The sequence below is a fragment of the Lepus europaeus genome, chromosome 1 (assembly GCF_033115175.1).
Source record: "Lepus europaeus isolate LE1 chromosome 1, mLepTim1.pri, whole genome shotgun sequence".
NCBI lineage: Eukaryota > Metazoa > Chordata > Mammalia > Lagomorpha > Leporidae > Lepus > Lepus europaeus.
The window spans coordinates 13832241-13858573 of record NC_084827.1 but is presented as its reverse complement, the minus strand read 5'-3'; the positions used below and the strand labels follow the sequence as shown (position 1 = coordinate 13858573).

General features: G+C 54.4%; 2 protein-coding genes across 3 annotated transcripts in view; one reads left to right on the top strand and one right to left on the bottom strand.

The window, feature by feature from the left end:
• Positions 1-3704: 3704 nt before the first annotated feature.
• Positions 3705-17613, top strand: STRA8 (stimulated by retinoic acid 8). 2 transcript variants are annotated; one of them, XM_062198142.1, is made up of 8 exons: positions 3705-3890; positions 6722-6797; positions 7232-7316; positions 11066-11092; positions 12126-12399; positions 14857-14930; positions 17111-17222; positions 17539-17613. In XM_062198142.1, exons 1-8 carry the CDS (start codon positions 3705-3707, stop codon positions 17611-17613), a joined length of 909 nt encoding a protein of 302 aa, XP_062054126.1. The 2 variants fall into 2 exon arrangements, with proteins under 2 accessions (XP_062054126.1, XP_062054117.1); XM_062198133.1 differs by having other exon boundaries at positions 11051-11284.
• Positions 17614-17787: 174 nt separating this feature from the next.
• The window catches only part of LOC133762025 (solute carrier family 23 member 1-like), a 75485-nt gene continuing 66939 nt past the window's right edge, over positions 17788-26333 (bottom strand). The window contains exons 13-18 of the mRNA XM_062195132.1: positions 22692-22856; positions 22434-22542; positions 22242-22337; positions 21400-21589; positions 17999-18242; positions 17788-17886 (exon numbers count right to left, since the gene is read on the bottom strand). Coding sequence (XP_062051116.1) covers positions 17788-17886; positions 17999-18242; positions 21400-21589; positions 22242-22337; positions 22434-22542; positions 22692-22856 — 903 coding nt within the window. The remainder of the gene's footprint in view (positions 17887-17998; positions 18243-21399; positions 21590-22241; positions 22338-22433; positions 22543-22691; positions 22857-26333) is intronic.

The following is a 26333-nucleotide window of genomic DNA, read 5'->3' as shown; positions in this document are numbered from 1 at the left end:
ACGGACCGGCTCTTCCCGTGTTGGCCCTTTAACACCGCTGCAGCCCCCTGAGGCCCTCCTCCATGGCTTCCCGACTGAATTAAAACGCAATTGCCCTCTCGTCGTCCGCGATCTTTCCCGCCTAAATGTTTTTGTGTGTGTGGTCAGGGAGCCTGGTCCTCTGGCCCCTGCATCGAGAGTGTCCTCGACAACCGTCAGGACAACCGTGCAAGGCATTCGGCGTCGTGGCTCCCCAGCCGGGGAGGTGAGAGGCCAGCCCGGCCCTGCCTTGCTCGCTCCTGCCCCTTCATGTCGCCTGCGGACAACGTGCTACAGTTCCTTCCTCAGGTGCACACGCCCACTGGCCCGGCCCCGCGCATCCCCATTGGCTGCGGGCGGCCGGAGACAGGGCTGTGATTGGTTGCCGCTGGGCGCCGAGGTGCCGGGCGGGTTTTCTGCCCGGAGCTCCCCACAGGGGCGCGCGGTCCGGGGGTGACCGCTGTCGGGGCTCGTGCACGGGTGTCCAGCTCCTTCCGTGTGTGAGTAGCCCCTGAACCCTGCCCTCGGGCTGCTCTCCAGAAAGGTGCGCCCGTGGGTGTGTGGGTGTGCGCGCCTTCGCGAGTGGAGGCTTTGCAGGGCACGCAAACGCTGGGCATGCAGATCTGGGTTCGAATCGGAGTGTGTGCAAGTCGCCGCGGCTCGGGACGGTCTGGAGAAAGCCTGTGGATTTGTTTTTTTCATAACCTGATCTGCATAGAGTTACAGGCAGTGGCCTCGGGGTTGCCATGCCGCCGCGTGGCCCGCGGTGTGTTCGGCGTTTGCCCAGGGGTTGCTGAGGAGAATGGGTTTCCAATGCTTTGGAGAGGGAAGCTTAAACATGACTGGAAGTTTCCCTGAAACCTGAGGTTAGATCATTTTTTTTTAAGACTAGGTAGTTGTTGGTTTGGGTTTTTTTTTTTTTTTTTCTTTTGCATTGCTGCAGAGATAACAAATAATGCAAAAATGGCGTAGGACTGCGTGGGTCTACGCAAGATGCCATTTTAATCAATGCAACTGTCTTCTAACTCTGTGCGGCTGAAAGGGACATTCTGCTCGCCCAGCTGACCGCCCGGACCCCCCGAGGTTTGGGGGGGGGGCGAGTACAGAGCTGTGGCCATCCCGAATTGCCTAGCGTCATTCGGGCTCCCGTCTCCAGCAGCACGAGTGGGCTTTGCACAGAGAAAGTGCTCGCTACACACCAGTCCGCAGAGCTGCAGCCCCCAGAATTCCTTGAGAGGCTCCGCGCCCGGTTCTGTCGGAACAGGAGCAGCGTGTGCCCCGGATGCTCACCGGATCGTGCCCACGACCTTTGAAGAGGGGAACACTTTAGACTATAGGCTAGGAATTTTCACCTCCCTAATGCAAAGAATTTTAGACCTAAAAGAAGTTTCAGTGCCACACGGCTGGTTAACCTACAGTTAGGTGATGACCCAGCTCTCAGCCAGACCGTAATCCTGTGTGCCTTTCTCTGCACCAGTTCACCAGCTGGCCACATGCCATCTGTGAGCATGCCCCTGCGTCAGCCCACCCCCCATTCCCCACTCCCCTACCCCAGCCCCGCCCGGGGTTCTTAAGACTGACTTCCTTCAAGCTGCTAGCCTACGCCCATTCATACCAGTGCCTCTGCCCATCCCTGTGCCTTGGAGATTTGTCTGAGTGGTCCAGGGCCCTAGTGGTTGTAGTCTAGGAGAAGCCGTCAAATCAGGGAGTGTTTGAGTGGCCCACTTATGCTTGACGTGGTACTGCATCCTGGGCGAGACACCTCTGATACTTGGTACACAGATCTTGACCAAGGCTCTTGCTAATTGGTCACAAAACAAGGTTAAGTTAGAGACCAGGTCTCTAACTTAGAGGAATTGGAACTTACTCTGGGCTTGGAAAGACACGTTGGCTCCAGATGGGTAGAAAGAGGGGGTGAGAGGCAGAGAGGGGTGGCATGATAGGTGGCAGGAAAAACAATGCGCTGTGAATTAGATTCGGAGCGGGAGGGTAACAGTTTCTTTTGTTAAAGAATAAAAGTGACAGGAAGGGGACATTGGGAGATTCTGAGCTTTTGAGGCTATTAAAATGTAGACTTGCAGGCCCTCGGGATAGAGTTCCAGACTCTATGCTGTCTAATTCCCATACTGCTGGCAGCAGTCTCCTTAACACACTGCACCTGCAGAGGGCTTTTAGGAGAAAAGATTTTGTTTATTTTTTATCAATTTATTTGAGAGGGAGGGAGGGAGGGAGGGAGGCTTGAGCCTAGCCCAGCCCCAGCTATTGTGGCCATTTGGAGAGTGAACTAGCAGGTAGAAGATCTCTGTATCTGTCTCTCTGATGTAGTCAAACTACAGAAGAACTTGTTTGATTTTAAATATCCTCCCCCCAAATGCTTATATATTTGTTCATTTGAAAGGCAGAGTTTCAGAGAGATGAAGAGAGAGAGAAAGAGAGCGAGAGAAAGCCAGAGGCCAGGAACTCCATTCTGGGCTCCCAAGTGGGTGGAGGGGCCCAAACACTTGGGCCATCTCCCACTGCCTCGCTAGGCATTCAGCGGGTAACTGGATCAGAAGTGGAGAGCCATTCATGAGAGCAGAGCCCTGCTGGCCTCAGCACCTCATCTCTTAACACTGTTACAATGGCAGTTTTAGAGGGGATGTTGAAACCGTAGCATCCTGACATTTTCAACAGTCTCCCTGGGTGACTGACATACGTCCCCTGGCTGAGGCCATGTATTGTCCCTGTACCAAGGGCTGAGCCCAGGGAAGAGCAGACCCAGCAGAACCCACTGTTCTCGTTCATCCGGGGCTCCCACATTGAGTGTCTATCAAGGCCAGCTCTGTGCTAGGCACCAGGGTCTAGGGATCAAGAAGATGCAGCCCCTCTGTTCAAAGAGTTGGCAGGGCAGTGGGGAGAAGCTCTCCTTGAGGGCAGGGGAGGGGTGGTGAGCACTCAATTGAGAGTGCCCTGGCTCAGGGGAGAGACCCCTGGTCTCTGTCTCTTGTTAACACTCTTACACATAAGTCCCAGAGCCACCACACCTAGGGAAGAGCTCCTAGTTTGTAAACTCAGAGGTGACAAAGGACGACACAGTGACCATCTTCAGAACCCACCAGGAACTTGGCTGTGAGGGGTCAGGTGACTTCTCGCTCTCACAGGTAGCAGGTGCATTCGCTTCCTTTCTGTCCTTGGAATGTGTGACATATACACAGAAAAGTTCAGGAATCTGAAGTGTCCACCCTGATTTTTTTTTCATATGTACACACCTTTGTCACCACTCCCCAGAGCAAAGGGAGGCATTCTGAAGGTAGGAAAGGCCTCCTAGGGTGGGACAGTTCAGGTTCATCTTTGAACAGACAGAAACACAGGATCTCAGGGCACGGCTGCTCCCCGGGGCCACAGAAACGAACAACTGTCTGGTGAGTATCTTCAAAGCTCTGGATTCTTCCAGGGGTCAGTGCCAGCGCCCAAAGCCCAGTATGGGTGGCTTGTGTCTTACTTCAAGAGTTGAGCCTCAATAACAGATACTGTGTCATCCGTGACTGATCCTGGTTCTGTTACTGATCGTATCCATTGGTTTGGGGTCCTTGGCTTGGGAGGGGTACCACCTTTCCACCTGCTTCAATCTGCCTTCCATTTTCTTTAATTTTGTATCTCTTATTAGGGCACAAACGAAAAAACATAATATTACATTGCAGCTCACCATGGAGGCCCCCGGAGAAGGCAGCAGCCCCAGTGCCATAGTGACACCCCAGGCACCGGTGCTGCCGCTGGAGACTCGAGTGGCCCGGAGACGCCTGTCCCAGGCCCGCCACCGAGCCACCCTGGCGGGACTGTTCAGCAGCCTCAGGAAGGTGGTTTACTCCCAGTCTGACCTCACAGCCTCTAAGGTAGGGGGCCTGGCTGGGGGGCAGAGAGGTTTCTACACTGCGGCTTGTATGGCGGTGCTCACTCACTCCTGAGGAACTGTGGAGTGAGTGAGACAAAGCCTGGCCAGTAGCTGTGCCCCATCCCGGGGGGCTGGAGCCCGGATGTGGTCAGTGGTCAGCCGTGGACACCTCCTGGAGCTGTGTTGGGAGCCCCGGAACCAATTCTGCATGGACATCAAAGGACGCCTATAACCGCGTAAAAGGACGCAGCATTGTCGTTTGTGTCTTAAAATGTTCCTGTCGCTGTTATCCAGTGTGCAGCCTCCTTTATTCCCCCTGCTCAGTTCTATCAGCCTCGAGTTACACAGCAGGAGACGGAGGCCCTGGGAGTTGAAAACTTGCTGTGATTAGCACTGCCAGGAAGTAGCCTGGAACCAGGGCGGCTTCTGCACTCTCCTGATCCCATGGGAGGGACAAACCCAGGATTTTGCACAAAGATAGGATTTGTTCTACAAGAGTAAGAAGGTCTTACTAGGTCCCTAGGGTTGCCCAGGCAAAATACTGGACACTGAGTGGCATCCGCCATGGTGGAAGGGGTGAGCAAGCTCCCTTGGGCTTTTTGCCTAAGGGCACCAATCCCATTCATAAGGGCTCTGCCCTCGGGACTTCATCACCTCCCCAAAGGCTCTGCCTCCTCATATCATTACATAGAAATTTGGCAGGAGGGGTGATGGTGACATCATAAACATTCAGACCATAGCAGCTACAGAATCATCTCACCCTAGAACAAGCCCAAGATTCTGGTGGGGCTGGCGCTGTGGCGTAGAAGGTAAAGCTGCCACCTGCAGCACCTGGGGATCCCATATGGACTCCGGTTCTAGTCCTGGCTGCTCTACTTCCAATCCTGCTCTCTGCTATGGCCTGGGAAAGCAGTGGACGATGGCCCAAGTCCTTGGGCCCCTGCACCTGCGTAGGAAACCCAGAAGAAGTTTCTGGCTCCTGGCTTCAGATTGGCCTAGCTCCGGCCATTGCAGCTATTTGGGGAGTGAACCAGCAGATGGAAGACCTCTCTCTCTTTCTTGCTCTCCCTTTCTGCCTTTGCCTCTCTGTAAATCTGCCTTTTAAATAAATAAATAAGCAAACAAGCAAAGAAACAAAAGATTCTGGCAAGTTCGTCCCTGATTCCAAGCCCTCGCTGACCCAATGGACAGCACTCTTCTGAGCTTCAGGGCTAGGGACAGCAGGATGTGCAGGAGCATGGGGTGGAAGGTGCTTTAAAAGGAACAGTCAGAGATCCTTTTGTATTACTGGGGTTGGCAGGGAGAGGGAGAGGGAGAGGGAGAGGGAGAGAGAGAGAGAGAGAGAGAGAGAGAGAATGCTGCCGCCCGTGGCTGTTTTTCCTTCCCCTTTGGGTCTATAGTGTTCCAGCTCCCCCAGACCTCCTGAAATTTCAGGCAGCAGCAGAATTCATAGGAAGCCAGAAAGGCACGGCCCAGGCTGCCTCCCCCTAGCAGCCCCATGCTCGGGCCACATCTCACTGAGTGAGGTCTGCCTCTCCCGGCCTCCTGGCCTTCCCCCCTCATGCAGTTAGCTCTGCCTTTGGGATGCTGTGCCCACGTCAGAGCTCCACTTGGCCCACTCTGCCCAGCTGTCCACTCCAAGCTGTCTTCTTGATCCTCCCATTGGCATCCCCCACCCCACCCCAACCTTGTACGCTTCCCCAGCCTTCGCTTCTACCGCCTCTCAGCACTGATGTAACTCTGCTTTTCCTGTCTTCCCCGGTAGATGTCAGCACCCTGAGAGCAGGGACTATCTGTGCACGGGGTCCCAGGGCTCATCTCACAGCTTCACCTTTACACAGGCCTGAGACCTGGTCTTAACTGCCCACAGGTCTCAGTGGTCAGCCCAGGAAATGCGAGTGCTTCCCCTTCTATAATCTAATCCTGCAGTTACCATTTACCATTTTGACTCTAATAATGTTACATAGTAGCAGGAAGGAGGGAAGGGGAGAAGGAAGGAGGGGGGGGGTGAGAGGGATTAGAGAGAGGGAGAGGAAAGGGCAGAGATTCAGAATTCGAGTGGACAGCATTTAAAAAAAAAAAACATTTATTTATTTGAAAGGCAGAGTGACAGAGTCAGAGAGAAAAAGATCTTCCATCCACTGGATCACTTCCCAAACAATTGCAATGGCTAGGGTTGGGCCAGGCTGAAGCCAGGAGCCTGGAGCTCCATCTGGGTCTCCCAGTGGGTGGCAGGGACCCAAGCACTTGGGTCATCTTCTGCTTTCCCAGGCACATCAGCAGGGAGCTGGATCGGCAGTGAAGCAGCTGGGACTCTAACCAGCACCCATATGTGATACTGGAGTTGCAGGCAGGAGCTTAACTACGCTGCACCACAGTGCTGGCCCCAAGTTGACAGCAGTTGATAAGATTTCATAACATGTGGACTATATGCATTTGGCAACACATACATATATGTAATGAGAATCAGTTTCATAGTAACCAGCCAGTTGCTCATTGAGACAGCCTGGAGTTGACATCTCTCCGGCGGGGGCTCCGTAGTGTCCCCCCTTCCACCTTCCAGTAGCCTGCCAGGTGTTTACGTTTCTGCAGCGCTAGACGTCAGCTTGATTGCTTCTGAGTTCTTGGGTCTGTCTGTGAGAATCCACCTCTAGCGCATAAAGGCACCTCCCTGCCCTCCGTGCACTTGCTATCCATTGCACTGGGAAAGTGAGGGGCTGTGACTACATATGGACGAGCATGGCCTCAGCCCCAGGGAGTGTTCCAGGTCCCCCAACACCAGTCTCTGCCCTGAAAGGCTGATCTTCTCGCATTGAACGCCTCTGTTCCCAGTGGCAGGTCCTGAATCAGGCGAAGAATCATATTCAGGAACTGGAGCACACCCTGGACAGTTTGCTGAAGCAGAAAAGTAAGAGACCCCTCCCTGGAGAAGGCTGGTTGGGTTTTTCTATGAAACATGGAGAGATGGGTTACACTGAGTCAACAGTGCTGTGTGCCCAGCGCTGTGCTTGATCTAAGATGGAGACTGATGCTCTGTCGTTGGGGCATCTCTAGCCAGGCAGGACGGGCAGGAGTCACCAGACCGTGAGCTTGGTGAGCTCTTTCTTGGGATGCTGAGGAAGGCACCTGATCTCTGGAGAGGCCAGAGAGGAAGAGGGATTGGGCTGCCATGGTGCCAGCCCCTCAGGCTGAGGAGAAGTGCACGCTAGGCTCTGGACTTCTGAACACTGAACCGAGGGGGCCTGTACCCCACCCACGATCTCCCCAGGCCAGAGAGGCGGGAGGGACTCAAGAGAGGCATGGAACTTCCCGTTGTCAACCTTGCCTCCAATTCCTCCACAGACTCCTTCAACCTGAAGGACGAGCACGCAAGCACCTTAGAGGAGGTCAAGGAAGAATATGCCAGGATATACTCTGCAAATGACAGGTAAGACCCCGCAGGCGCCATGAGCGGGGCCCCTGTCACTGTGCACCCACCGCCTGGATGCTGTGTTACAGCCACTCATCCTCCCCTCACAGGCCTGTGCTGCGTGCACGTGGTCCTTTTCTCTCTGATCCTAATAACGTGCATTGCCCCCCCCATCATAAACATGGTCCATGCTTATTATAGAAGATGTAGAAAATCCAGAAAGCTTGAAAAAAATATCAGCTCATCAATCAAAGAAAAGCAATGAAGTTTGAAAGATATCCATCTTGTTTTTTCGAAGAAATTACATGATAGCATTCATGTATTGTAGCTTTTTCTTTATGTGTTTTCAAAGGCTTGTTTATTTATTTGAAAGGCAGAATGACACAGAGAGAGAGAAAGAGAGATCTTTCATTTGCGCCTTCACTTCCCTAATGGCTGCAATGTCCAGGACTGGACAGGCCAAAGCCAGGAGCCTGGAACTCTGTCTGAGTCTCCTTAAGGGGGCAAGGATCCAAACTCTCAGGCCAGCTTCTGCTGCCTTCTCGGGTGCATTAGCGGGGAGCTGGATCAGAAGAGGAGCAGCCGGGACTCAGACCTGTGCTCATATGGAACGCCGGCATGGGAGGTGGTCACTTGACCCACTGTGCCATAACACAAGCCCTTCTTTATGTATTTTTTAAAAAAGCCTCAACAAGTGACTTTATTGGGGGATGCGTATTAAAATCAGAAAAATATAAATCTCAATCTACTTTCTGAACCACACAGAGACCTGAGAAAAGCCAAATTAGACTTCAGAGAAGAGAAGGAGCCATAGCACACACAGGGACATAGATGCATCCAAACTTTGAAAGAGACTCTGATGTGAGAAATGTCATTGTAACACTTTCATGAACCGTACCTCTCCTGGATGTGGTGTGTGTGTGTGTGTGTGTGTGTCTGTTACTCTGCTCTTAAAGGCAGAAGTAACTCCCGTGCTGCCTCTGCATATTGCAGTGCTGTGTGGCAGCCGGGACCTGGACAGTGGCCGGGTTTGCCATCCCCCCAGGCTCCTGGGCTTGTCCGGCTCTAACAGTGTGGTGTACACCCAGGCTGGGCTCTGCTGAGACAGAGTACAAGCTGTACCCACCCTGCTCTGGGTAGGGTGCTATCGTTTCTGAATGTTTTTGGTTGGGTCATTTTTTTTTTAATAATTACTTTTTATTTGAAAGGCAGAATGACAGAGGAAGAGACAGAGACAGAGACAGAGACAGAGAGATGGATCTTCCACCTGTTGGTTCATTCCCCAAATGGCCACAACAGTCAAGGCTGAGCCAGAAGTTCCTTCCAGGTCTCCCACGTGGGTAGCAAGGGGCCCAAGTACTCGGGCCATCCTCCGCTGCTTTCCCAGGCACATTAGCAAGGAGCTGGGCCAGAAGTGGAGCAGCTGGGACATGAACTGGCACTTGTCTAGGGTGCCAGCATGCGATGGCTCAACCCATTTTGCCACAACGCTGGTCATGGTGGGGTCACTCTTGACTCTTCTTTTCTATACTTTTTGGTGTCTCCTCCCACCCTTTTATTTTTTAATTTGAGAGGCTGAGACACAGAGAACGCCCATCCACTGAGTCACTTATGAATTGCCCACAGTGGTTGCAGCTGGGCCACCCCAAAACTCAGAGCCAGGACCTCAATCCAGATATCCCCTGTGGGTGGCAGGGACCCAACTGCCTGGGTTCTTACCACTGCCTCCCAGGGTTGCTGGAACCCGGAGCTGGAGCTGGGCTTGAGATCAAACACTTCAATATGGGATGCGGGCACCTTAACTGCTGAGCTAAATAACTGCTCCTGTATCTTCCAGATTTTATGACAATGAATGTTATTACATCCTAAGGGAAATAATCAGGAAAAAATATTAAACGTTTTAAAGTTAATGGGGCTGGCGCTCTGGCATGGCAGGTAAAGCTGCCACTGGCAGAGCCGGCATCCCATATGGGCGCCAGTTTGAGTCCGGCTGCTCTACTTCCGATCCAGCTCTCTGCTATTGTTTGGGAAAGCAGTGGAAGATGGCCCAAGCCCTCGGGCCCCTGCACCCATGTGGGAGACCTGGAGGAAACTGCTGGCTCCTGGCTTTGGATCGAATCAGTTCTGGCCATTGCAGCCATTTGGGGAGTGAACCAGCGGATGGAAGACCTTTCTCTCTGCCTCTGCCTCTCTGTAACTCTGTATTTCAAATAAATAAATAAATCTTTTTTTAAAAAAAAAAAGGTAAAATTTACATTGTAGATAATATGAAAATACAGAAAAACTCAAGAAGAAAATAATTACCTATCATCTCACTTCACACAGACAGCTTTAAACCATTGTAGTCACAGAATGGAGGCGGGAAGTAGGTGAAAGAGGAATCTTCACGAAGTCCATGGAAATGCTTATTACACAAAAACCACGTGTGTGTTTCAAAACGTTCTTGCGCCAAGATGAACTTATCTTTCAATGCCATTTTCCATAAACTTTCTAATATGTGCTAAGTGTACATGGCAGTATGTTGGTAGCTATGTTTTAAAAATCAGCCTTGGGGGCTGGTGTTGTGGCACAGCAGGTTAAGTCACCACCTGTGATACTGGCTTCCCATCCATTTTGAGATGTATTTAGTTGTTTGTTTGAAAGGCAGAGCATCAGAGAGAGAGGGAGAGAGACAGATCTTCCGTCCACTGATTCACTCCCCAAATGGCCATAACTGGGACTGAGCCAGGCTGAAGCCAGGCATCAGGAACTCCACCCTGGTCTCCCACAAGAGTAGCAGGGCCCCACGCACTTGGGCCACTCTTACTTGCTTTCCCAGGCACTTTAGCAGGAGGCTGGATGGGAAGTGGACTAGCCGGGACTCGAACTGGCACTCCGATACGGGCAGCTGATGTTGCAGCGTGGCTTAACCCACTGTGTCACAACATCAGTCTCTGTTTAATCATCTTAAAAGTAGTTTCCAAGAGCAGAATTTGAAAAGGTTGCTGAGTCCAACTTACCCGTTTCCAAAAATAAAGAGAGAGCTGTCGGTTTAAGCCTAAGTATGCCATGGCTTTTTATGTTATTAGAAAGAGGACTTAAAATTTTCTGCATTTCCAGTTGTTCACTGCTAGTAGATGAAAGTACAAGCACTATTGATCTGTATATTTATCTTTCATTTTACAGCTCTGCTGCTACGTTCTCGTTCTTAGTCCTAGTTCTTGGTCCTAGTCACATGTTTACAGATTCTTTGGGATTTCCATGTATTTGTCTGCAGATAAGGACAACTTTACGTCTTCCTTTATAACCTGTATTCCTTTTACTTCTTTTGCTTGCCTTATGAGACTGGCTAGAATCTCCAGTACGATTCTTAATATCAGCGAGAGTGGGCACCCTTGTCTTGTTCCTGGTCTCAGGGGAGAAACACTCAGCTCTTTTCCCATTAAATGGATGGTAGATGCAGGGTTTTGTAGCTGCCCTTCACCACTGTGGAAGTTGCCGAGTTTTTAATCATCAGTAACGTTGGTTTCATTTCCTGCTATTCCTGCATCTATTGAGACAATCATATGGTTTTTCTTCTTTAGTCAATTTGGTAATTATTACTGACTTTCAAATGTTGAACCAGCCACCTGGATAAAGCCTTCGGTCTGATGTATTCTCCTTTTGTGATCTATAGAGCTGGGTTATATATATTATTGCTAAAACTGAGTGAAGAATTCCTATGTATGTTCGTGAGCAGTATCACTCTGCCATTGTCTTGGTTTCGTCCCAAACCTGGTCCCAAACAGCTTTGCTCAGAATGGCTCCTTTCTCTGGTGCCCAACTGAGGTAGCCGGGAAAGATGTTAAAGAGGAGGAAGCAGTGGACGAAGAGGACCAAGAGGAGGAGGAGGAGGAGGAAGAAGAAGAAGAAGAGAAGGGAGAAGAAGAGGAGGAAGAGGAGGAGAAAAAAGTGGAGTTCTTGCACCCCCCTGACACCGTGTCTCCAGATCTCATGGAATTTGAACGGTGTGAACAGCCGGGTGGGCGGTGGTGTGCACCCACGGAGCTCCCGTGGGGAAGGGGCAGGAGGGGGTGTGCTGCAGCCCCAGGTGTGAGTCAGACCAGACCCTGATTCTTGGATGCTCCAGGATTTGCATATAGGAGGGGTTTGGGATGGGATTGGCACAGGGGCTAGGGAATTAATCTTGAAGCTACAGTTGATTGGCATATATACTGTTTGTACTGAGACTGGGCGTTCAGTTGGGATGCATTCAGGGGCACTTGATGGTGATTTTGAGGGCTGATCATCACCCCCTACACACACACACAGGCGTGGGCCCCACAACTCTGCTTCCAGCAGCATCATTGATCTCATAGTAACAAAGGAGGTGAATGACTGGCTTGGACTTCCTTTGCCATCGCCTTCTCCACAGACACAAGACCCCTCGGTAGCAATGTTGGCGTCCAGAGGTACTGGCCCAATAGAAGGACTCTCACTCCATAACTGAGCCTGACCTGCAGGTCCCAGATCAGTCTGGGAATCATATCACGCTGGTACATTTGTGACCCCAGAATGTTAAGGACTTTTTCCCACAGAGCAAAGAGCTGAACCAGCCATGCCTCTCATCTACAGAGCAGAGCTTCATGGGGCAGGGAACTGGGAGGTTGGGCAGCACAAACCCATGTTCGTCCTTCCCCCTAAGATGGCATCAGCCCTTCCACGGTCTGGGGCATCCAGAGCCCAGTGAGGCTTGGCTACTAGTAGGCCACGGAGCCGTGGCAGGGACTGTGTGCTGTGGACCGTGCCACGAAGGCGATCTCGGGGAACCGGCTTCAGGTCTGAGACCGGGTGCCACTTATGTTCCAGGTATCTCAGCTTTTACAAGCAGACCATGGACCTGCTGACCGTGAACGGGATCATCGCCCCTCAGGACGTGACACTGCCCGTGGTCTCCGCTGCCATCTCCCACCTGTGGCAGACCTTCTCCGAGGAGAGGAAGGCCAGCATCCTGCAGGCCTGGATGCAGAAGCAGAGTGATCTCCCGGGCCCACAGGGGGCCTACCAGGGGCTGCTCTGTGTCAAGGACAGTGGAGTGGACAGCCAGGAGGCCACCTTCTCCCTGATCTCCACCCCGGAGGAGGTGAGCAGAGCACAGGTGGCGTGTGGGGTGCACAAAAAGAACTGCATCTCCTCAGCCCAGGTGTGCCAGGGCTCGGCTGGGGCCATGCGGCGAGGCCAAGGGGCTGTTTGGATTCTGGCTCGCGTGGCAGCTTTCTGATTTGTCACAGCGTCATCTCCATGACCACTGCGTAGCATTCCTTTCCCTCCTGTTGGTCTCCTGGCCTTTCAGCGGGGATGGTAGAACAGGCTTTGAAGACAGAATCCACTGGGATTCTCTGGGCTGTGACTTCTTGCCAGGCAGCCTTCTGCGGGTGACTGGGTCCTTAGATCACAAAGCAGGTGTACTGCTCGCATCCAGGGAGGTCCCGCTGGATTCCGGTTCTTCCCTTTTGTCTGCTCTGCTCGCTTCTTGTCCTTGCTTCCTCTCTCTGCCTCACCCACCCCGAGGCTGTGGAAAGGCAGCTGGAACAACCGAGCTGTCCACTCTTAGCCTGTGAAGGCTCTTAAGAGTCAAGTGAGAATTTTTCCAGAAACTTCCACTATACCTCTCCTCCCCCTCCTTGGCCAGAACTGGCCAGATTGCCATAAGTCAATGACTGGCAATCAAGAGAGAATCGGGACTGGTGCTGTGGCACAGAAGGGTAAGCCTCCACCTGCAGTGCTGGCATCCCATGTGGGCGCCGGTTCAAGTCCTGGCTGCTCCACTTCTGATCCAGCTCCCTGCTAATGCACCTGGGAAAGCAGCAGAGGATGGCTGAAGTCCTTGGGCCCCTGCATCCATGGGGGAGACCTGGAAGAAACTCCTGGCTCCTGGCTTCAGTCTGACCTAGCCCTGGTCATTGCAGCCATTTGGGGAGTAAAACACCAGATGGAAGATTCTCCTCTCCCTCCCCCTCTCCCTCTCCCCCTCTCCCTCTCCCCCTCTTCCTCTTCCTCCTTCCCCTCTCCCCTCTCCCCCTCTCCCCCTCTCCCTTTTCCTCTCTCTCTCACTGCAAAGTCTTTGAGCCAGAGAGCTTCCAAATGCCAGGAGCCAGGCGCTTCACCCCAGTCTCCCAATGTGGGTGCAGGTACTTGGGCCATCTCCCATTGCTTTCTCAGGTGAATTAGCAGGGAGCTGGATTGGAAGTGGAGCAGCCAGGACTCAAATCAGCTCAAATCAGCTCCCGTGTGGAACAGTGGCTTTGTAAATAGTGACTTAACCTGCTGTGCCACAACCTTGGCCCCTAGAATTTGAGATATCCTTATGCTAAAAAGTTATTCATTCTTCTTCTGAAATTCAAATTTGATTAAGCATTCTGTATTTTCATTGGCTAAATCTGACAATCTCATAGATAAACCATGTTGCTGTATAATAGTTAATGTTGCTTTGCAAATTAGGGGAAAGTAGGATGAAAAACTCTCTATGTAGCAAGGCTCCACACTTGGAAACACATTATCATTGCCAGTATTGCGTGATATGATTGGATATGCCTAGGGGACTGACTGGAGACAAGCAGGTCAATACGTCAGCAATGGCTATCTCTGGATATAATTGTTTCTTCATGATTCTTATTCCCTTTATCTGTTCCTATTTCTCAAACTTTCCACAGTGAACCCTGACTTCTTTTTTAAAGCAGATAATATTCAATAATAGCTAGCCTACTTGAGCCGTTATTATATGCCAGGTGCTTCACGGGAATTATCTTAATGCTTGCAAGGGCCCTATGCGTAGGCAGGGTTGTCTCAGTCTGTTTTGTGCTACTACAGCTGAATTTGAGACTGGCCATTTTTAATGGGCAGAAATGTGTTGACCTACAGTACCGGAGACTGGGAAGTTCAAGATCAAGGAGCTCTATCAAGCCAGGGCTTGCTGCTCCATTATCACATGAAGGAAGTCAGGCGAGAACCCGCTGTAACAGCACAGTGTTCAAGGACAGAACCCTCCTGGCCTAATCGCCTCTCAAAAGCCCCACTTCATAATGCAGCCGTGCTAATAGTTAAATTCCACGTGAGGTTTGGAGAGGCCGATCCTCAAATCGCAGCAGTTGTTTTATCGGGGGGTGGGGGGGGAGTTGAGAGGTGAAGTACTTGTATGAGGTCTCACAGAGAGCAGTAGGCCGGAAGCCGGGCCCCTGCAGCTGAGCCCCAGAACCCCTTAAAGTCTGCATTCAGGTACCTTGGCGTGAAACTCCGTGCATCCTGAACTCCAACAGTCTCTGCACTTTGGAGGGTCTAGACAAGCCCTTCCTAGCCGGACACTGCTGCTCTGGCCGTTGTACCTGACACCTGGGCTCCACCTTCCTAAAAAAGAGACGTGGTCCCCAGGGCTTCCCCCCCGACCAGCCACCTCCGAGACTGGCAGTTGAGTGGAAATCCCGAGCTGGAGCCCCAGCTTTGACCTGCATGCCCTAAAGACAGGGAGCACGTCCGCCCCAGCAGCCTAGAGCAAGCCTCAGGCTGCACTTTCTGGCACAGCAACGTCTTCACTTTCTTTCAGATCCTTTTTGAAGACGTCTTTGATCTGGCAAACTTCCTGGACAACAATGAGGCTCCAAATGCATACAGCCCCAGGTGGGAAATGGGGACAAGAGACAGCATGTGCACGTGTGTGAGTGTGCAGGTGAATGGGTGTGAGAATGTGTGTGCATGCATGTGGGTGTGTGAGGACATGTGTGCAAGTGGGTGTGGGAATGTGTGTACACGTATGTGAGAACATGTGAGAATCTGTGTGCATGCATGTGGGTGTGAGAACATGTGTGCAAGTGGGTGTGGGAATGTGTGCAAGGGTGTGAGAACATGTGTAAATGTGAGAAGTGTGTACCTGCATGTGAGTGTATGAGAACGTGTGCAAGTGGGTGTGGGAATGTGTGCAAGGGTGTGAGAACATGTGTAAATGTGAGAAGTGTGTGCATGCATGTGGGTGTGAGAACATGTGTGCCTGTGCGCACCCCCCCTTGGGTATTGGGAACCCTTCCTCTGCTTCTCCCAATGGGCACAAAATCCAGTGGACATTCTTGGGGATACACATTTTTCTGGGATTGAAAGTGGGCTGCTCCTTGAATTATGCCAGTGCAGGGAGTGATGGCATCTGGGGTGTCCTCATACTAGAAAATTCTCCCACCCTGGCCTGCTCAGCTTAAGGCTGTGGGATGCACTCGCGCTTTGCACTGTTTTCTTGGCTGTCCTAGTCTTGCTTTTCCTGCTTGGGGCTGCTCTATTCCTGCTGAAAATCCATTCATACAACAAATACCTTGGCCTGGGTGGCTTAGGAACCACAAAGCCCTCTCCCAGTTCTGGAGCCTGGGGATGCCAAGGCAGACCCAGGTCTGGGGAGGGCCTGCCCCTCTAGAGGATGGCCTCTCAGTCTAACCTCCCTGGCAGAAGGAAGGGACAAGGGACTTCTCCAGGGCCTCTTCCATGAGGGCACTGATCCCACTCCAGAGGATTCTGCCCTCGTGACCTAACCTCAAAGGCCCCCTCCTCCTACAACATCACCTTTGGGGTTACGCTCCAGCACATGAACTTGGGGGAACACAGGTCCTCAGCACCCAGGGTCAGGCAGCCTGTGGGCCGGCTAGAACAGTCCACCAGATAGGGCCCTGGGAGACAAAGAACCCGGACCAGCATGGAAAGGGGACTGTGCCCTGACCTAGAGGGGAAGCTGATGGGAACAGATCCGCAGGGAGGGGGAAGGGGACAGCCGACCTCAGGAAGTAGTAAGACATAAAACAGGAGCTGAGGGGGCTTTTCTAAAACCAGCCACAGCTCCACTAAATGTGCACCCCAAAGAGACATTTCCCCAGAGGAAGTTTAAGAGGGGTGCTCCCTGGCTACTTTGCTTGAAAGTATAGGGTCTTGGGCCTTTGAGATACCACCTGTGCTGGAGCCATGGCTGAGGGGAGGCCTTGGCGTGTCGCTTCCCTGCCGTGGGCGTGAGCGTGACCCTCACAAGCAGTGTCCTCTCAGTGGAGCGTGGCCCGGGAGGCCCTGCAGCCCGCAGCCAAGTCAGGCACCCGCACGCCTTCCTGTATCCCCTGCCTCCCAGAAGCATTGTGGAGAAGCAGGGCTGACAGAGGCAGGCTTTGTCCCCTCCGAGGTGACCTCGCGAGTGACTCAGCGCCTCTCAGCTGTGCGTGGAGTTCCACTTGGCTGAAACTGGCTGGAGTACACATTCCTATGTCTCCCCCGGGCTTGGGCTGCAAGACGGCTTTGCCCGGCCCTGCCACAGTGCACTTGCCAAGCAGTATTTGCAACTCCTCACCCTGATGATGGAACACACAAACCACCTATTAAAAATTCTTTCCCCACTTTCCCGGGAAAAAGGCAGGACTTGCGGCCAAAGGACGAAGCCCCATCAAGATGCCCGCGGTCCCTCATGGCTCACGGCCTCTCGGCTCTCAGGCCCCCTTGTCCTGGGCTTCTGCCCTCGTCCTGGGAGGGCAGTGGGAAAGGGGCCTACAACACACACCTGCGCTCTGCACCGAGCCGGGGCCCCTCATGGGCCTAACTCAAAATGTGCACTTGTGCTCCCTAAGCTGCCTCAGGCGGCTGCAGGTGCACCCAAAACGGCGGGTGAAAGCTCACTTCGAGGGGTCCAGGAGCGCTCGTCCCCTCGTCCCACGGGCCACATGGTTGCTCTTCCACGCACTTGGCCCATACTGTAATCCAAATACCAGGGGGCTGGGGCGGGAGTTGCCAAGCAGAGACGGGAGGTGAGCCTTCTAAACCTTGGCTGTTTCTTCTGTTTTTAGTTCAGTGCTTGACGGCTACAACCCAGCCGATGCCGGGGAGAAGTTTCAGCTCTACGTGCAGATCATCGACTTTTTTAAAGGCCTCTGTGGTGCTAACACCGAGATAAAACAGGTAGTACTGACTGAAGTGCAGTGAGACCCTCGCCCGCCTCCCTGAGGATGGCGTACAGGGGGCCTCTGGCCACATCTGATCCCTCCACTGCACAAGCACACCGGGCAGGGACATCCCTGGATGGTCACCTCCAGCCGGGGAAGTGGCCGGGAATGGCCACTCACCTACACTGCCCGGCATCAAGAGGAGCGGGTTGCATGGTGCATCGCGAGCCCTGGGGGGAGACCCGAAGGGAGACTTCCCGAGTCCAGCCGTCCCGCCTGCTGGCCCTCGGCACTCTCAAATGAACACGTGAACCCCTGCCTCTCTGTTTTAGGAACAGGACCATTCTGTTGACGATGATGTACACATGTTGCGGTGCATGGAGACCTTCGACGACGACGATTTGTAGAGGGGCTGGGAGGGGACGGGGCGGAACAAGGCTGAACCGTGTCCAAGTTTGCATGCTGGCAGCCAAGGCTGCACCTGCGTCCATGGGCATGTGCAACCCCAGAGGCATGTTGATGGTTTGCGTTTCTGGTTATTATAAAATGTTTAAGTGAAGCATGGCCCTGTGTGTGTGTCTCTAATTGTTTGGCAAAAGGGGGCTGGCTGGCTGCAGGCCACACACCTGCTGTGCCCCTGTCCAGCGGGTGCCAGGTGCCCTGAGGCCCACGCTGTGAGCCTTTCAAGAAGAGGACAGACAGGTTCTGTCCCTGCAGTGAGGGGACACGAGCTGCTTCCATGCAGAGCTCAGGGCGTTGCTCTGGTGGGTTCTGCAGGGCTTGGGAGCCAACCTGCTCATCCCACACGGGCTGGGAGCCCAGCACCGTGCTGACCTCCAGCTGTGCTACAGGACTTCCGGGTGGAACCAGATACACCTGCTGCTCTGGCAATAAATTTCCTCCAGTGGGTGGTGTTGGGGCCCCAGTGCTCTGGGCGCTGTGCTGAGCCCCAGGGGAAGGGTGCACATGTTTCTCTAGGCTCACACCTCGGGGGTGAGGGTGGGTTTTATGAGTCAACTCGGCTAAGCCACGGAACCTGGCAAGGCGGTCAAACATTATTCTAGCTGTTTCTGCGAAGGCATTTTGTAGGTGAGATTAACACTTAAACCAGTGGGCTTTGAGTAAGGCCAATCACACACCTCCAGGCTCCAAATCAGCGGAGGTCACAGCAGGAAAAGACCGACCTCCCTAGGGGAGAAGACAGCCTGCAGGTGTTGGAGCCGGAGCGTCCATGACTGCGTGGACCCAGCGCTTCCAGCCAGTCTGCCCCTGTCTCTGTGTGGATACAAACACACACACATCCTGTGGTGCTGCTTGTGTTGGGAAGACAAGAGCCAGGAGCCCGGGGTTCACGTCAGTCACACCCATGACTCAGCAAGCTAGAAACGAGCCAGCACGTGGGGAAGGAGGAGGGAGTATTCACAGAGGCACCTGCGCATAGTAGGTCTTCAAGCAGTGTGTGGTGCCCCTGACCAGCGTCCACCTGATTATACCAGGCCCTCCCCTGACCAGTGTCCACCTGATTGTACCAGGCCCTCCCCTGACCAGTGTCCACCTGATTGTACCAGGCCCTCCCCTGACCAATGTCCACCTGATTGTACCAGGCCCTCCCCTGACCAATGTCCACCTGATTGTACCAGGCCCTCCCCTGACCTACTGAGTCCAAGGCTGAGACTCCATTCCTGGAGCTGGGAGTGCCAGTGGCCCCCAGGCAGGACAGACCTCCCTGTAGTGCTGGGGTGTCCCTTTTCCCCATGGTCACGTTCCAGGGCTAATGTCCCCACAGTCCGTCTTCAGCCCCAGCAGCCGTCTTCTCCTTCTCATGCCCTGTTGGACACTGACATGGCCCAGAGTGAACTTCTTCGTCCCCAGCGAGGACTCTGCCTGGATTATCTGCCTGTAACCTCACTGGGAACTTCCCACGCGAGTCAGGACTGCAGTGGGAGGGTTCCACAAAGAAAGGAACCACCAGGCTGGAGAGGAAGACGTGGGTTTATTTCGAGGACTTGATTCCCACAAGTGTGCGGCCAGTAGGCTGGAGGCCGAGGTAGGAGCTGATGCTACAGTCTCCAGGCACAACTCCTCCTCCTGGCGACCTCCCGTGATGCATCGGGGAGCAAGGGCACCCTCCGTCTGCAGCCGGCTGCTTGGAGATGCTAACCACACCACACCACGTGCTCACGAGCACCCCGGACACCAGCGTTTGGCTGAGTGACTGGGCACCGCGGTTCGGCCGAGTTGACAGCTCAAGCCAACGGTCACAGGCACCCCTTGGGGACCTGTGCTGGACCACTGTCACTCAAACAGCTCTGCGGGGAGGCCAGGCATCTGTCGTTACCTCCGTTTGGCAAATGGAGAAACCACAGCTTTGGCTGAAGCCACAAAACCAAGAAACAGAAGAGAACCCGGGATCACCCTCTTCCCCTCGTGCGCACAGCGTGTTGTGGCTACTTTAAGGTGAAAATGTGAAAAAGCTCCGGCCGGACAGTAAAGAGTTAGGATGCAGAAATACAAAGCCAGTCCTCAGATGCTCGGTGTCGGCCATGGCGGCACCTCAAGGTCAAGGCTGGGAAGAGAGAAAGCAAAGATAAAGGTGGGGGCAGGAGTGGAGCAGAGTGATGGAGGACGAGATTGCCAGGCCAGCAGCGTTGGGCACTGAAGGACCTGAGCGAGGTACAGGGTTCGTTTTTCTTAACTGATTAACTTATCTTTATTTGAGAGACAGTGCTTCCATCTGCTAGTTCACTCCACAGATGCCTGCATCAGCCAGGGCTGAACCAGGCCAAAACTGGGAGCCAGAAAGCCCGTCCTGGTCTCCCACGTGGGTGGCAGGGGCCCAACGACTTGAGCCACCACCTGTTGCCCCCCCTCCAAGGGTGTGCATTAGTAGGAAGCTGGCATTGGGGGTGGAGCTGGGACCCTGGGGCTCTGATATCCTGAGTGGTCTTAACCCAGGGGTAGCAGATTCTGACAGTGACCTTGGAGTTGACAGATGCCACGGGCTCCAGCAGATCAGTGTGTGGGTGGAAGGGTGACTGGGCTGGGCATCAGACTGAACGTCGGTTCTATATTACGCTGACTACACCAGTGTAATCACGCCTGCCCCTCCCACCCAGCAGCTCGAAGCTCCAGCTGCACAGGTGGAGAAAGGCACTCCTGCAACCTTGACCCCGAACAATGGGCCTTGAAGCTTTTATGGAAATGTCTTCTGCGTACGCCTCTCACAGAGCTGCCTCGTCCCCGGGGCTCTGACACCACGCGTTCTGACACACACAGGACAGCTGAGGGCAGACAGGATCTCTTCCCGGGCACGGACCCAGCGCTCCTCTCCTGCTGTCTGTCCTGCTGTGGCTCCCCAGTACTGGCAAACGGCCCAGCTGGCGGGAATGCCACGAGATGCTCCCAAGTCCTCACAGTCCAACCCAAAGAAAAGAAAGGGCAGAGGAGGGCAGGGCCAGAAGTGCTGCAGGGGGAGAGATGGGGGCAGGAGGGAGGACGTGCAGCCCAGGGTCCCCGGGAGCAGCTGAGCCCAGGCCCAGGGAGCTGCAGCCCATTTTACGGCAGCTTGTTATAGAGACTGGCCCTGTTGTTCTAACGCCACCACGCCACACACACAAGTCAGGTTACAAAATAAACATGGAGTGGAAATTGGCAGACCTCGAGTACTCCAAGAAGGAGACGCTGAGGATGCGAGAGGGGAGGATGGTTGCACAGGAGGAGGCCAGCTCTCTCACGATGCCCAGGACGGGGAGACACGCCCACCGGCACAGACGTGGGGACGGGGTGGGGGTGCTTCCCAAACCCCCCTCCCCGGGAGGACGCAGGCAGCGAAGGACCAGGACGAGGACAGAGGCAGGAGGGGCTTTAGAATAAAGATAGGATGCACTTGGGGAAGGCGGCACTGCCAGCCCCTGGGAAGCTCACGGTCACCAACCCAGGACCAGCTGAGCGGCCCAGACGCGGCTACAGGGAAGCCAAGAACTGTTTCTGATCAGGGTTACGGTTTGGCCAAGAGGGTGTTGCTCCCCAGGGGGAGCCCGGGGCTGCCCACCCACTGCTCTTGAACGCCAGCCGGAGGCGGGCCAGGCCAGGGGTTCGGGACAGAGCGGCCCCTGCAGAGAACGGCTCCTGCCCGGGGAATGCGGGTTCTGGGAGCGGCCCGGGTCACAGCAGCCTGTCCCTCCGGGTCTCACAGCCTGGTCTCGGCGGCAGCAGGTGGGTGCCGTTCGCTGGGCCAGAACGGGAGGCGCCGGGCACAGGAGGGTGTACAGAACTTGGTGCCGATGCCCCAGGGCAGCTGGTAGACCTCGGCGGCCATCGCGGTCTCCCCAGCCGCCTCCTGCATCCGAGTCCAGGCCAGCAGGCCCCGCTCCTCCCGGCTTCCTGAGACGGGATGCGGGAGGTCAGGAGCCGCCGGCGGCCTGGGGCGGAGGCGGCTGGAGGGAGCCCTGGGCTCCCCCTGCAGGCCCTGGCACTGTCCCCTCCTCTCCCCTGCTCCCCCACTCTCTGCGCTCCTGCTGCGTGGCCCCACTGGGAGAGGAGCCCCAGGGAGCAGGCCTGTGTCCACACTTTAGTTTCTGGAATGGGGATGCCTGTTACATGTGGTGGAGAGAAACAGTGTGGCAAATAGAGTACTAGGAGCAGGCGGCCTGCAGGAGGTGCTTGGAGAGGCTGGGAGCGGGGGAGTCCAGAGGAGAGGAGAGATGGGGTCAGGCCACCTCTTCCAGGAAGCCCTCAGAGATTGGCCTCCAACTCCCCGGCACTGGCAGACGCCACTTTGTCATCCTGGCACTTGGTACCCTGTTACGAGTGCCTGTTTTCTTGCCTCTCCCCTCTTCGGCTGTGGGTTTCTGGAAGGCATGGTATGTCTGGCTTCTCTTGTACTCTCAGTACAGAGTGCAAGAAGCCACCCAGCTATCCAAGCCCTCCTTACTGTCCCCTGCCCCTGGCCTCAGGGCCCGCTCAGGGCAAGCTGTGGGCAGCCTGATCCGGGAACCGCGACCACACCGCCCGCTGGCTCCCAGGTGAGCCCTACCGGGGATAGTGTTGTCCAGGAGGAAGCCCAGAAATCCGCCCACGAACATGCCGGTGGTCAGCAGCACCTGGATGACCTGGTCCAGCTGCGGAATACCTGCAGTGGAGACGCAAGTGGCAGGTTCGCCGGGGGCAGGGCCCCCTGGCTGGCTGTGGCCCGGGCTGTACCGCTCGGAGCACAGAGGACGGTCACCTGTCTGGAGGATCTCGGGGTTCCTGTTGGCCCAGCTGGGGATGGCGAGCCCGCAGTAGATGGAGAAGCCGAAGACGAACAGGTTCCTGGAGGAGTTCATGTCGGCGTACTGCAGGGGGAAGGCCCCAGGGCAGACCCGGGGCCGGGCAGTGCCCTCAGCCCACGGGGATGCAGGTTGGGAGGCCTCCTAGCATGTGGCCCCAGCCCGTTCCTCGCAGCCCAGCCGCGGCTTTTCGGAGGGTGCCACACCCGCCTCACCTGCAGATTAGAGATGCCCACGGCGGTGATGACCCCGAACATGACCAGGAACATGCCTCCGATCACGGGGGTCGGGATGGTGGCAAACGCAGCCCCGATCTTCCCAAAAACACCCATCAACAGCAGCACGCAGCCCGCGGCGACGATCACCATCCTGCTCCCCACCTGCACACGCACGGAGCATCAGCGGGGCCGCACGCCGGGACACATCTGTGCGCGGTGCAGGTGGACGCCCCGCAACAGCGCCCCCTGCTGCTCGCCCTGTCTTCAAGCCCTGGTGCCCGTGTTAACTGGCTCGACCTGGCTCTGCCTCCAAGCAGCTGTGTGCCTCTGGGTGCTTACCTACCCTTTCTGAATGCCGGCCTTCCCTTCTACCGCGTGGGGCTCATCCCACTCCCGTCACGAGATTACATCAGGTAACGGATGAGGGTGCTTCAAAAAGTTGGTGGAGGATGCAAAGGAAAGCTAAGCTGGTTTCAGTGCCAGAACACCTTGATGTCCTCGCACGGATTTGCATACTACATATTTCCCACGCGCTCCTTGAAGATCCCCCGGACGCACAGTGCTCAGACAGGAGAGGTTAGCACAGTAAGCACCCGGAAAGGAAGAGAGGTTTTGCCAGAACAGAGACATCAACGATGCTTGCGTCAGGTTGCAGTTTGTGCCATGGTCCACTCAGATCATCTGTGTGTAATGTGTCATAGAAAGGGTGGGAAGGGGACGGGGGGGGGGCTCTTGTTTTACAGAACAGGACACTGAAGGCAAGGCGGGGGCAAGGAGCCCCCGGTTGCCATGCTCGGGTAACACCCTGTGTGCTTGTAGACACGTGGCTGTTTGAGCCCACACCCATTGCTGTTTCCATGTCGTCTTTGTGTTGTAAATAGTGCCTGTCCCCTCAGCAGGAGACAGAGAGCAGCCAGGCCCGCTCATGAAGAAAGGAGATAAGTCCAACAGATATAGGAGGCAGGAAGACAGGTCATGGGGAAGAGGTTGGGATGGGGGGCCCACGGGGGTTGGTGAAGCCCCCCTCCCAAGAACGCACTCCCCACCAAGGAGGGGAGAGTCCCGCTGAGACCCAAGGGACCAGAGTCGCTCCCAGGGAGATGTGGTGGAGGAGCATGGGTGGTTTGAGAGCAAATGACAAATCAGCAGGCCTGGGGCAGAGTGACCCGGGGACAGAGGCCAGGGTGGGGAGGAGGGGACCGAGGGCCTTGGGAGCTGTGGAAAGCAGTCAGATAAAACCCAAGGAGAGCGCATGGATGGTGGGATACTACTCAGCCACACCAGCCCCCTATGAGGTCTTCAGACACGCCGAAGCTTCCGCAGTCACACAATCAAGGGGTCCACGTCCCACCCCGTCATGGAGCCGTCCTGGCGCCGCGGCACACAGCTGCCACAGCGCCACACTCGACTGACTGCGGTGCCAGTCAGGGCTCATAGCTGGAGTCTGGTGACAACGGCTCCCGGTGACAATGGCTCCCGGTGGGGAAACGCTGACGTCTGGATTTTTAGGGCGATGCAAATACTCTGTAGAACACAGGGGTGCGTCCGTGTCGTTGAACACTTGTCTAACGATGGAACACCGAGAGCCAGCCCCAAGGGAAACCATGAACCTCGGGCGATGACAGTGCAGGTTCACCAGTGGCACGGTTGCCCTCTGCGTGCCGGGAGATGTGGACAATGGCGGCAGAGGGCTGTGCACGTGACAGAGACAGGTCTTTACTTGTCACTCAATTTTCCTGTGAATCTGAAACTGCTCTATAAATCTGTCTTTAAAAAATGACCCGCGGTTTTGAGGCATTTGGGATCATTCTCAAGTGTTAGGGCTGGGCTGGAAACATCCTTGTCGTGAGTCTGCTGTCAGGGATGTGTTTAGACAGAGCCTGGAGCTAGTTCACACCCATCTGTGTCTGCTCCCTGCCCTCGAAGGATGCTCTACTTGACTGCCAGTTTTGCAAAGATTCTGGAGATCTGGGGTACAACAATGGGAATATACTTAACACTAACCACACACTTAAAAATGACTGTGTCTTTAACCACAATTAAAATCTTTTAAAAGGTAATCTGGGAGCCAGTGCTGTGGCACAGTGGGTTAAAGCCCTGGCCTGCAGCACTGCCAATCCTACATGGATGCTGGTTCGAGTCCCGGCTGCTGCACTTCTGATCCCACTCCCTGCCAATGCACCTTGGAAAGCAGTAGAAGATGGCCCAAGTCCTTGGGCCCCTGAACCCACACAGGAGACCCAGAAGAAGCTCTTGGCTCCTGGCTTTAGCCTGGCCCAGCCTCGGTTGTTGTGGTCATGTGAGGAGTGAACCAGCAGATGGAAAACCACTTTCTTTCTCTCTGTCTCTACCTCTCTCTATAACTCTCTCTTTCAAATAAATAAATCTTAAAAAAAAAATAATCTGATGCCAACTAAAGTCCATTAATGCAGCAAAGAAGTGGTAGATTTTGCCTCTGCCGTGTCTATCCAGTGTAAGAACTTATTTAAGTGTCTTCAATGGAGATTCTTATCACATCAAGAACTTTTTGCTTTGTTTTCAGCCCTGGTAGTTAACCATGGAGCAAAGGTTTGTCCAAGGCACCACAGATCGAGTTCAGCCGCCGCCTTCAGAGATGCTGCCCGTCTCACGGAGATGGCGGTCACCTTTGGTCCTGTTACCACAGGCACCTGGGATGCAGCCGTGGGCCTAATTTGGTCCCAGCAGTGACACTTCGGCTGGGAGCCCTGACATGGCGCAGAAGTGCTGGGAGATCTCTGTGATCAGCCTGGTCTCCCCTGGCGCTGGGGAGAACCTGCCAAGTGGTTGGAGCGCATCATTGCACAGGTGCAACATGAAGCAATACCTCAAAAGGCCACAAGAGGGGGTGCTAGCATTGTGGCGAAGCTGATAAAGCCACCCTGTGTGCGATGCTGGCGTTCCACTTAGGCATTGGTGCCAGTCCCAGCTGCTCTACTTCTGATCCAGTTCCCTGCTAATGCACCTGGGAAAGCAGCAGAAGATGGCCCAAGTGCTTGGGTCCCTGCTGCTCACATGGGAAACTTGGAAGAAGCTCCTGGCTTCAAACCAGTCCAGCTCTGGCCATTGCGTCCATTTTGGGAGTGAACCAATGGATGGAAGGTCTCTGTCTCCATCTTGCTATATAACTGCCTTTCAAATAAGTAAATAAATCTTGAGCAAAAAGGCCACAAGGGGGAGGTCTGAGTTCATCAAAGCAAGTGCTCCCTGCACCTGTTCCTATTTCAAGGTCAATCTGTCTCCTATGGGATGTGGTCTCCTCTGTGTCTGTATCTTTATTTCCTTCTCCTCCCCTCCCCTCTGAAGGTCCTTAGTTTAGAAATGAAGAAATTGTAAGACTACTTATGGAATATAATTTTCTGCTCTGAGTGCTATTTGTCTAGTGCAGTGGGAAAGGGAATATTAGCCATTTATGATTATGTGGCCATATATATATATGTATATATACATATATATATCTGCCACATTTCGAGGTGCATCAGTGGCTTTCCTGTGGGAAAAACTTCCCCTTGCCTGCCCTAAAGTCTGAGAGACCACGGGCAAGGATCGGCGTCCACAGGGTCACAGCTCACAAGGTTGCAGTAGGCCCAGGGGCTGGCTCAGCTGTTTCCTCACACATGT